Genomic DNA, 12,321 nt, shown 5'->3' with positions numbered 1-12,321 from the left:
AAAAGCAGCTTCTGACCCCCTTCTCCCTCTCAGCTCCCTGACCGTGGTCCCCACCCCAGGGTGATGGGCAGAACCCCCAGGAGTGAGCTTGAGGTTAGTGGGTGGAGGTCCCCCAGCCAGAATTCCCTCCCAACCAGTCAGGCAGCAGAGGAATTAAAAAGCTACTTTTAATACTCTGGGGGGGCCCCTAGCAATAAAAAACACAGGGCAGGGGGGCCTTGTTGGGGCAGAGGGGTGGTTGTCCAGACTGAGGAGCCTACAGTGGGCATAGGGGGGCTGTGGGCACAAGGGGAGGCGGTACTGCCGCTCAGCCTGGGGAGGGACAGGGGGGCCCAGAGTGGGTACGGGTGAGATGTGGGGGAAGTGGTTGCCCGGGCAAAGGACGGTCAGGGGGCAGGGGCCTGTGGTGAGCGCGGAGGAGAAGGGAGAATGGAGGCCCAGACTGGGGAGGACCAAGGAGCGGGGGTGTCCGTGGTGGGTCTGTGGTGGGCACGTGGGGGGTGGCGGCGCTGCCATCAGTGCTGGGGCCTGTGAGCACTACAGGAGGAGGCGTGAGCAGGGCGAGGCCGACTGGCTCCGGGCGCTCGGGCGGCGGGCAGGCGAGCGGGGGGTAGGGGAAGGGTAAGCGCCGGGCCAAGCCGCTATTTGGGCTCCTCCTTCTTCTCGTTGGCTTTTTTCTGCTTCTGCTGCATGATCTCCGAGTCCCTAGGGCCAGAGAAGACAGGATGTGGGTAGGGGCGGGGCCGGGAGGAGGGAGTGGGGGAGGGCGGAGGGTACCACATCCCTTCTTAGGGATGTCATCACATGTTCGGGTCTCTGCCCTTCACCCTGGAAGCGGGCACTCCCAAGGGGCAGACGGGCAGCCCCCGCCTCCTCCCTCCAGAGGACCCCCAGAATCGCCCCCGGCCTAGGAAAGAGGGCAGAGTGACCGGTGACCAGGAGCCCAATGGGTGGACAATGAGTCCGTCTCCTTCGTGCCCTCGGTCCGCCCCCGCCCCGACCCCACTCCCCGCCTCCAGACGGACCTCTGCTTGCGGGCGGCGGCCGAGAGTCCGTCGTCCCGGCGTTTGCCCTTGCCCGAGTCGCTCTGCTTCTTCATGTTCTTCTGGCGGGCGAGCTCACGTTGGTTACCGCCTGAGGGTCGGAGAAGGGGCGAGCGGGGAATGAATGACCCCTCCGCCCGAGCCCCAGGGACCGCGTCCTCCCCCTGGGAGCCACACTCTCACGCGGGCCACCAGAAACCACGGGCCGGCCAGCCGGGCCCAGAACGGGGATTGCAGAGGGGGACGGGCTGCGTTTGTTTTTTTTTTGGATGGCATTTATTAAGCGCTTACTATGTGCAAAGCACTATTCTAAGCGCTGGGGAGGTTACAAGGTGACCAGGCTGTCCCATGGGGGGCTCACAGTCTTCATCCCCATTTTACAGATGAGATAACTGAGGCCCAGAGAAGTGAAGTGACTTGCCCAAAGTCACCCAGCTGACAATTGGCGGAGCCGGGATTTGAACCCATGACCTCTGACTCCAAAGCCCGTGCTCTTTCCACTGAGCCACGCTGCTTCTCAGGAGGGCGAGGTCCTGGGGGAGGTCTGTTTTGGAGAAGAGCCCTTGGACCTGTAACGCGGCTTCGTGGAAAGAGCCCGGGCTTGGGAGTCTGAGGTCATGGGTTCTAATCCCGACTCTGCCACTTGTCGGCTGTGTGACCTTGGCCAAGTCACTTAACTTCTCTGTGCCTGAGTTACCTCATCTGTAAAATGGGGATGACGACCGTGAGCCCCATGTGGGGCAACCTGATCACTCTGTAACCTCCCCAGCGCTTAGAACAGTGCTTTGCACATAGTAAGCACTTAATAAATGCCATAAAAAAAAAACAACGCAGCCCTTCCCCATCTACAATCCTTACCTTGTATCTACACCAGTGCTTAGAACAGTACTTGGCCCACTGTGAGAGTTTAACAAATACCAATATGATTACACTATTCAAGCGCTTAGTCCAGTGCTCTGCACATAGTGAGCGCTCAATAAATACGACTGAATGAATGAATAAATACCAGGGAGCGCAGGAGTTTGGCTTCGCCGAGGGAAGCCGGGGCTTGGGGATTTGATGGTTTGTAAGTTTAAGCACTAGATGAGGTCGGGGGGGTCTCGGGGTCCCTACGTAAGCGGAGAGTTGAGGGGGCACCGGAGGCATCGGATGGGGTCTCGGTCTGTACTGGGAGCACTGTGGACGAGTCTCAGTGTGTACTGGGGGCACTGGATGGGGGGATATCATCATCATCAATTGTATTTATTGAGCGCTTACTATGTGCAGAGCACTGTACTAAGCGCTTAGACGGTATCAGCTTAGATATCAGGATACTCGGGGTGGGGGGAGGCTCTCAGTGTGCATTGGGAACACTGGTTGGGGTCTCAGTGGGCACTGGGGGGGATTGGAACAGTTTCGACATGCACCGGGAGGTGGGCCTCGACATAACAATAATATTAATGATGGCATTTGCTCATCATCATCATCATCAATCGTATTTATTGAGCGCTTACTATGTGCAGAGCACTGTACTAAGCGCTTGGGAAGTACAAATTGGCAACATAGAGAGACAGTCCCTACCCAACTGTGGGCTCACAGTCTAAAAGGGGGAGACAGAGAACAAAACCAAACATACTAACAAAATAAAATAAATAGAATAGATATGTACAAGTAAAATAGAGTAATAAATATGTACAAGCATATATACATATATACAGGTGCTGTGGGGAAGGGAAGGAGGTAAGATGGGGGGGATGGAGAGGGGGATTTGCTATGCGCTTACTATGTGCCAAGCACTGTTCTAAGCACTGGGGGGGATACAAGGTGATCAGGTTGTCCCATGGGGGGCTCACAGTCTTAATCCCCATTTTACAGATGAGGTCACTGATGCTCAGAGAAGTGAAGTGACTTGCCCAAGGTCACATAGCAGACGTGTGGGGGAGCCAGGATTAGAACCCATGACCTCTGACTCCCAAGCCCTGGCTCTTTCCACTGAGCCACGCTGCTTCTCTATGCAGAGGGGGCCATTGGAGGGGGTCTCAGCATGCACCAGGGGCCTTCGGAGCGCTCCGGTGAACAGAGGATGGGATCTTGGGGTGCACGGGGTCGTGGCTCAGACCCCAAGCTTTGGGGTCAGAGGTCATGGGTTCACATCCCGGCTCTGCCAATTGTCAGCTGTGTGACTTTGGGCAAGTCACTTCACTTCTCTGGGCCTCAGTTACCTCATCTGTAAAATGGGGATTAAGACTGCAAACTCCATGTGGGACAACCTGATAACCTTGTAACCTCCCCAGTGCTTAGAACAGTGCTTTGCATATAGTAAGTGCTTAATAAATGCCATCATCATTATTATTATCATTATTGGGGTCCCAGCATATACAGAGAAGCAGCGTGGCTCGGTGTAAAGAGCCCGGGCTTTGGAGTCAGAAGTCATGGGTTCAAGTCCTGGCTCCGCCACTTGTCAGCTGCATGACTTTGGGCAAATCACTTCTCTGGGCCTCAGTTACCTCATCTGTAAAATGGGTATTAAGACTGTAAGCTCCACGTGGGACAACCTGATCACCTTGTAACCTCCCCAGCGCTTAGAACAGTGCTTTGCACATAGTAAGTGCTTAATAAATGCCATCATTATTATTATTATTGGGGTCCCAGCATATACAGAGAAGCGGCATGGCTCAGTGGAAAGAGCACGGGCTTTGGAGTCAGAGGTCATGGGTGCAAATCCTGGCTCCGCCACTTGTCAGCTGTGTGACTTTGGGCAAGTCACTTCTCTGGGCCTCAGTTCCCTCATCTGTAAAATGGGGATTAAGATCGCAAACTCCACGTGGGACAACCTGATAACCTTGTAACCTCCCCAGTGCTTAGAACAGTGCTTTGCATATAGTAAGTGCTTAATAAATGCCATCATCATTATTATTAGCATTATTGGGGTCCCAGCATATACAGAGAAGCAGTGTGGCTCAGTGTAAAGAGCCCGGGCTTTGGAGTCAGAGGTCATGGGTTCATATCCCGGCTCCGCCACTTGTCAGCTGTGTGACTTTGGGCAAGTCACTTCACTGGGCCACAGGTACTTCATCTGTAAAATGGGGATTAAGGCTGTAAGCTCCACGTGGGACAACCTGATTGCCTTGTAACCTCCCCAGCGCTTAGAACAGTGGTTTGCACATGGTAAGCACTTAATAAATGCCATTATTATTATATTATTGGGGTCCCAGCATATACAGAGAAGCAGCAAGGCTCAGTGTAAAGAGCCCGGGTTTTTGAGTCAGAGGTCATGGGTTCATATCCCGGCTCCACCACTTGTCAGCTGCGTGACTTTGGGCAGGTCACTTCTCTGGGCCTCAATCAGTTGTATTTATTGAGTGCTTACTGTGTGCAGAGCACTGTACTAAGCACTTGGGAAGTACAAGCTGGCAACATATAGAGACGGTCCCTACCCAACAGTGGCCTCAGTTACCTCATCTGTAAAATGGGGGTTAAGACTGTAAGCTCCACATGGGACAACCTAATCAATCAATCGTATTTATTAAGCGCTTACTGTGTGCAGAGCACTGGACTAAGTGCTTGGGAAGTACAACCTGATCACCTTGTAATAATAATAATAATAATAACCTTGTAACCTCCCCAGGGCTTAGAACAGTGCTTTGCACATAATAAGTGCTTAACAAGTACCATCATCATCATTATTATTATTATGGAGGGCACGGGTGGGCGTTTCTTGGTGTACCAGGGTACATTATTTTTGGGTGGGGGGGAGGTATTAGCATGGATTAGGAAGCTTTGGAGGGGGGTTCTCAATGTACCTGGGCAATGGGGGTGGGGGGGCCTCTGCATTACTGGGGAAGTTTGTGTGTATTCTATTTATTTTATTTTGTTAGTATGTTTAGTTTTGTTCTCTGTCTCCCCCTTTTAGACTGTGAGCCCGCTGTTGGGTAGGGACCGTCTCTCTGTGTTGTCAACCTGGACTTCCCAAGCGCTTAGTCCAGTGCTCTGCACACATGCACACAGTAAGCGCTCAATAAATACGATTGATTGATTGATTGGGCATTTACGGGCACTGCGGGGGTCGGTTTTGTTCTCTGTCTCCCCCTTTTAGACTGTGAGCCCGCTGTTGGGCAGGGACCGCCTCTATATGTTGCCAACTTGGACTTCCCAAGCGCTTAGTCCAGTGCTCTGCACACAGGAAGCGCTCAATAAATACGATTGATTGATGGATTTGGAGGTGATTTAGTATGTATTTGTATATATATATATATATACACACACACACATATATATAGTGTATATATCCATATGTATATATGTACATATATGTATGTATATATACATATATAGTGTATATATGTTTGTACATATTTATTACTCTATTTTACTTGTACATATCTATTCTATTTATTTTATTTTGTTAGTATGTTTGGTTTTGTTCTCTGTCTCCCTCCTCTAGCCTGTGAGCCCCCTGTTGGGTAGGGACCGTCTCTAGATGTTGCCACCTTGGACTTCCCAAGCGCTTAGTCCAGTGCTCTGCACACCGTAAGCGCTTAATAAATACAATTGATTGATTGATTGATTATTTGGAGGGGATTTGGCGCAACGGGGGGCTTAAGTGTGTCCGGTGTGGAGGGTCTGTGAAGGGTGAGGGGGCTGAGGAGGCCCGTCCTGGGCTGAGGGGGGGGGGGAGGGGGCTCACGGGTCATGGCGGCGGCCGCTCCGGGCTGACTCCGCTCCGTCCGCTCGCTCCTCCCTCCGACGGCCGGCCCGGCCCCGCCCCCCCGCCGCGCCCTCTGATTGGCCCGAGGACACCACGTGGGCCCGCGCGCCCCGTGCCGACTGAGGGGGGGGCCCCCTCCCCTCGCGCTCCCGGCCGGGTCCCAGCCCCGCTCTGACGTCACGGCGGCGGCCGCGCGCATGCGCGGGCCTGAGGGGGCAGCCGACGGCCCGCCAACTGTGGGCGTAGCAATAATAATGATGCCATTTATTAAGCGCTTACCATGTGCAAAGCACTGTACTGAGCGCTGGGGAGATTACAAGGAGCTCAAGTTGCCCCACGGGGGGAGGGTTCTAGACTGTGAGCCCACTCTCCATCCCCCCCATCTTACCTCCTTCCCTTCCCCACAGCACCTGTATATATGTACATCAATCAATCAATCGTATTTATCGAGCAATTACTATGTGCAGAGCACTGTACTAAGCGCTTGGGAAGTCCAAGTTGGCAACATATAGAGACAGTCCCTACCCAACAGTGGGCTCACAGTCTAGAAGGGGGAGACAGAGAACAAAACCAAACCTACTAACAAAATAAAAGAAACAGAATAGATGTGTGCAAGTAAAATAAATAAATAGAGTAATAAATACGTACAAACATATATACATCTATACAGGTGCTGTGGGGAAGGGAAGGAGGTAAGATGGGGATGGAGGGGGGACGAGGGGGAGAGGAAGGAAGGGGCTCAGTCTGGGAAGGCCTCCTGGAGGAGGTGAGCTCTCAGTAGGGCCTTGAAGGGAGGAAGAGAGCGAGCTTGGCGGAGGGGCAGAGGGAGGACGTGGGCCGGGGGTCGATGGTGGGACAGGCGAGAACGAGGCCTAACAGTGAGGAGATTAGCAGCGGAGGAGCGGAGGGTGCGGGCTGGGCTGGACAAGGAGAGAAGGGAGGGGAGGTATATGTTTGTACATATTTATTACTCTATTTATTTTACTTGTACATATCTATTCTGTTTATTTTGTTGGTATGTTTGGTTTTGTTCTCTGTCTCCCCCTTTTAGACTGAGCCCACTGTTGGGTAGGGACTGTCTCTATATGTTGCCAACTTGTGCTTCCCAAGCGCTTAGTACAGTGCTGTGCACACAGTAAGTGCTCAATAAATACGATTGATTGATTGTTGGGTAGGGACTGTCTCTATATGTTGCCAACTTGGACTTCCCAAGCGCTTAGTACAGTGCTCTGCACACAGTAAGCGCTCAATAAATATGATTGATTGATTGTTGGGTAGGGACTGTCTCTATATGTTGCCAACTTGGACTTCCCAAGCGCTTAGTACAGTGCTTTGCACACAGTAAGCTCTCAATAAATACGATTGATTGATTACCGGGGGGCCTTCGCAGAATGAGCCCCCTCCTTTCTCTCCCCCTCCTCCCCCTCTCCACCCCGCCTCCGCCTTACCTCCTTCCCTTCCCCACAGCACCCGTATATATGTATATATGTCTGTACGTATTTATTACTCTATTTTATTTGTAAATATTCTATTTATTTTACTTTGTTAATATGTTTTGTTTTGTTGTCTATCTCCCCCTTCTAGACTGTGAGCCTGCTGTTGGGTAGGGACCGTTTCTACATGTTGCCAACTTGTACTTCCCAAGCGCTTAGTACAGTGCTCTGCACACAGTAAGCGCTCAATAAATACGATTGAATGAATGAATACGTGCGAAGCACTGTTCTAAGTGCGGGGGGGATACAGGGTCCCAGACTGAGCCCCCTCCTTCCTCTCGCGCTCCTCCCCCTCCCCATCCCCCCACCTTACCTCCTTCCCCTCCCCACAGCACCTGTATATATGTATATATGTCTGTACGTATTTATTACTCTATTTTATTTGTACATATTTATTCTATTTATTTTATTTTGTTAATTTGTTTTGTTCTCTGCACATAGTAAGCGCTTAATGAATGCCATCATTAAGCGCTTACTATGTGCAAAGCACTATTCTAAGCACTGGGGGGGATACAAGGTGATCAGGTTGTCCCACCGGGGGGTTCACAGCCTTCATCCCCATTTTACAGATGAGGTCACTGAGGCTCAGAGAAGTTAAGTGACTTGCCCAAGATCACACAGCAGACATGTGGCGGAGCCGGGATTAAAACCCATGACCTCTGACTCCCAAGCCCGTACCCTTTCCACTGAGCCACGCTGCTTCTCTAATAATAATAATGATGGCATTTGTTAAGCGCTTACTATGTGCGAAGCACTATTCTAGGCACTGGGGGGATATAAAATGATCAAGCTGTTCCACGTGGGGCTCACAGTCTTAATCCCCCATTTTACAGATGAGGTAATTGAGGCCCAGAGAAGTGAAGTGACTTGACCAAAGTCACACAGCTGACAAGTGGCAGAGCCGGGATTAGAACCTATGACCTCTGACTCCCAAGCCTGGGCTCCTTAGTACAGTCTTACAATATAACACGTACATTCCCTGCCCACAGGGAGCTTACTAAGCGCTTGGGAGAGTACAATAAGAATCATATAATAATGTTGGTTTGTTAAACAGTTACCATGGGCCAAGCACTGTTCTAAATGCTGGGGGAGATACAAGGTCACCAGGTTGTCCCACATGGGGATCACAGTCTTCATCCCCATTTTACAGATGAGGGAACTTGATTGATTGACTCCCAAGCCCGTGCTCTTTCCACAGAGCCACGCTGCTTCCACAATCAACAGAATTGACAATAAGTCAATCAGTGGTATTTATTGAGCACTTCCTATGTGCAGAACACTGTACTATGTGCTTAGGGGAGTACGATACAGCAGAATCAGCAGACACGTTCCCACTGTTGCCTGTTTACTTGTTTTGATGTCCGTCTCCCCCGGCCCCCAGACCGTAAGCCCATTGTGGGCCAGGACTGTGTCTCTTTATTGCTGTATTGTACTTTCCAAGTGCTTAGTACAGTGCTCTGAACACAGTAAGTGCCCAATAAATAGGATTAAATGAATGAACGTGCTTACGGTCTAGAGGGGGAAACAAACATTAATATAAATAAATCATTTATAATATATGGTAAAGATATGTACATAAGGGCTGTGGGGTTGAAGGTGGGGCAAGTATCAAATGCTCAAAGGTCACAGGTCCAAGTGCATAGATGACGCAGAAGAGAAAGGGAGCCGGGGAATGAGGGTTTAATTGGGGAAGGCCTCTTGGAGATGTGACTTTCATAATTCTTAGAAGGTGGAGAGTGTGACGATCTGGCATGTATGTTGAGGGAGGGAGTTCCAAGCTATGGGGAGGATGTAGGAAAGGGGTCAGCGGGGAGATAGAAGAAATCGGGGCACAGTGAATACACTGGTGCAAGAGGAGCAAAGTATGTGGGCTGGGCTGTAGGAGACGGGTGAGGTGAGGTAGGAGGGACGATCCCCCCGTATCTTCACCCACCTGTTGCTTCCTCCCAAACCCTGAATTCCCACCAACCCAACTAATCCCACCAATCCCACTAACCCAACCCCCTGCTCCCTGGACCACAGAGTCAGCCCAGGGAGAGCCCACAGCTGTCCCCTATCCCTGTCTCCCCACACAAGCACAGGCCTCCAGTGGAGTTGGAATTTGTCTTTTGGGGGAATCGCCTCCCGGCCCCCTGGGCCCTAAGGTTCAGGGATGGGCTGGATGGTGGCCTCACAGCCCGGGAGTCGGACGCTGGGCACCACCACGGGCCCACCAGTAGCAGCAACGTCCACGCAAGGTACTGAAGAGCAGAATTGAGCGGGGCGTGGAGAGGGTCCTGGGGGAAAGGGAGTGTGGGGCTAGTTTCAGGGTTCCCCTCTGCTCTCTGTCCACACTGCCAGGTCCCCACCCCTGTGTACCTTGCTCTTCCTGCAGAGTGCCCACAAGTTGCAGAAGTCCCAGTTCTGTGCCTGGGCTCAGGTCCCCTTGATCCTCATCTAGAACAGTGGAAGGGAAGGGGCCGACGGTGGAGAGGATCCCCAGGATGGCCTGCAGGATACTAGGCCCCGGGAATGGAGGAGTGAAGGAAGCGGGTCTCAGTTCCAGAGCTCTCTCCCACCCTCATTTGCAACTGTCAGGTTTGAGGAAGGGGCTGTCCTGCCTGACTTCTTGGCATCCCAGTCGGGAAGAAGGATCCTCCTCTCCCTGTCCCAGGTCTTCCAGCCCGAGCACCCCTGGCCCTCCAGCCTTAGAACTGGGGTCAGGAAATACTGAGATTACTCACCCCCCCACTACTCCACACATGGACTCCAGTACACCTCTCTGATTGTGCGCTCTTCAGTCCCTGGCCCCCTGCTCCCCACCACCCATGGTCCAGCCCCATCCCCCTAGATACCAGGCCCCTTGACACCTGACTTCTGTTGTCCAGAAGTCCCAGGAATTTCATCATCACCTCTGGGTCATGTGAGGATCGGGGCCTCCGCCTCCTGCATCAGCTCATCGCCTGTGGTGATGAGCTGGGCCTGACACCCTCGGGCCCTAGGGAGCCCGGAGAAGCCTGCTCAGCGGCAAGACCTCAGCTGTACCCTGGAGCCCCTTCCCCTTGGCCCTCTGGGTTTCCCCCCACCACTACCCCTGATTTTCATCCCAGACCTCCGCAGCTCCTCCACACACGTGAAGTTGACTCGAACCGTGGGGGTGAAGAGCCCTGAACCACCGCCCCCATTGTGGCCCAGGAACCATTCCAGCTCGTGCCGTCCACCCCCGACCCTGCCCGCCAGGGATCCTTTGGCCGCTCTCGGGTGCCACCGCAGTGGGTGCTCAGATCAGGACAGGGGCCCCCCAAGCCCGGGCTAATGGCATTAACGCCCTGAGCTGTTAAGGACCCCCTTCCAGCCTCAATCCCCCGGCGGGGTGGCCACCCGGAGGCCGCCTGCGCGTCTCAGTTGATGATTATGATGATGGCATTTATTAAGCGCTTACTATGTGCCAAGCACTGTTGTAAGCACTGGGGAGGTTACAAGGTGATCAGGTTGTCCCACGGGGGGCTCACAGAATTAATCCCCGTTTTCCAGATGAGGTAACCGAGGCCCAGAGAAGTTAAGTGACTTGGCCAAAGTCACACAGCTGGCAAGTGGCAGAGGTGGGATTTGAACCCATGACCTCTGACTCCAAAGCCCACGCTCTTTCTAGTGAGCCACGCTGCTGCCTACTGCACCAAACCCTCCGAGACCCGTAGGGGGAGGTTGGGGGGGGGGGGGTTCCGGGTTGGAGGTGGGGCTGGGGGCTACTAGGGGGCGAGCCCAGGGTGACTCGAGGGCAGGGTCCGGGGGCAGGGCCTGGAGAAATTGGAGGAGGGGGGCCTGGAGGTCTTGGGGCGTGGCCTGGAGGTTTTGGGGGCATGACCTGGAGATCTTGGGGGGGCTAGACATGTTGGGGGCATGGCCTGGAGGTCTTGGAGGGGCTAGATATGTTGGGGGCGTGGCCTGGAGGTCTTGGTGCGGGGGCTGGAAATGTTGGGGGCGTGGCCTGGACATCTTGGAGGGGCTAAACATGTTGGGCCCACTCTTCTTCTTCTTCTTCTTCTTCTTCTTCAACAGTAAGGCCACTGTTGGGTAGGAACCGTCCCTAGATGTTGCCAACTTGTACTTCCCAAGCGCTTAGTACAGTGCTCTGCACACAGTAAGTGCTCAATGAATACGATTGAATGAATGAATGAATGTTGGGGGCGTGGCTTGAAGGTCTTGGAGGGGCTAGATATGTTGGCGGCGTGGCCTGGAGGCCTTGGGGCGGGGCTGGACGTGTTGGGGGCGTGCCCTCGAGGTTTGGGGGGCATAAATACGATTGAATGAATGACCTGGAGATCTTGGAGGGGCTAGACATGTTGGGGGCCTGGCCTGGAGGTCTTGGGGATGTGGCCTGGAGGTCTTGGAGGGGCTGGCTATGTTGGGGGCCTGACCTGGAGATCTTGGAGGGGCTAGACATGTTGGGGGCGTGGCCTGGAGGTCTTGGGGGCGTGACCTGGAGATCTTGGAGGGGCTAGACATGCTGGGGGCCTGGCCTGGTGGTCTTGGGGACATGGCCTGGAGATCTTGGAGACGTGGCCTGGAGATCTTGGAGGGGCTAGACATGTTGGGGGCGTGGCCTGGAGGTCTTTGAGGGGCTAGATATGTTGGGGGCGTGGCCTGGAGGTCTTGGGGTGGGGGCTGGACATGTTGGGGGCGTGGCCTGGAGGTCTTTGAGCCCACTGTTGGGTAGGGACCGTCTCTAGATGTTGCCAACTTGTACTTCCCAAGCGCTTCGCCCAGTGCTCTGCACACAGTAAGTGCTCAAAAAATACGATTGATTGATTGGAGGGGCTGGCTATGTTGGGGGCGTGACCTGGAGAGCTTGGAAGGGCTAGATATGTTGGGGGCGGGGGCTTCCTCCCTTCCTCCCTTCCTCCCTTCCTCCCTTCAAGGCCCTGCTGAGAGCTCACCTCCTCCAGGAGGCCTTCCCAGACTGAGCTCCTTCCTTCCTCTCCCCCTCGTCCCCCTCTCCATCTCCCCATCTTACCTCCTTCCCTTCCCCACAGCACCTGTATATATGGATATGTGTTTGTACATATTTATTACTCTATTTTATTTGTACATGTCTATTCTATTTATTTTATTTTGTTAG

General features: G+C 53.3%; 1 protein-coding gene across 1 annotated transcript; it reads right to left on the bottom strand.

The window, feature by feature from the left end:
* Positions 1–149: 149 nt before the first annotated feature.
* SERF2 (small EDRK-rich factor 2) lies at positions 150–5,777 on the bottom strand. Its single transcript, XM_038750284.1, has 3 exons — positions 5,710–5,777; positions 1,026–1,134; positions 150–705 (listed from the first exon to the last, which is right to left on the bottom strand). Exons 1-3 carry the CDS (start codon positions 5,714–5,716, stop codon positions 642–644), a joined length of 180 nt encoding a protein of 59 aa, XP_038606212.1. The 5' UTR covers positions 5,717–5,777; the 3' UTR covers positions 150–641.
* Between the last annotated feature and the right edge of the window lie 6,544 nt (positions 5,778–12,321).

Source organism: Tachyglossus aculeatus, chromosome 8 (genome assembly GCF_015852505.1).
Source record: "Tachyglossus aculeatus isolate mTacAcu1 chromosome 8, mTacAcu1.pri, whole genome shotgun sequence".
Lineage (NCBI taxonomy): Eukaryota > Metazoa > Chordata > Mammalia > Monotremata > Tachyglossidae > Tachyglossus > Tachyglossus aculeatus.
Note: the sequence above shows the minus strand (reverse complement) of the source record. Positions and strands in the feature narration are given on the sequence as shown.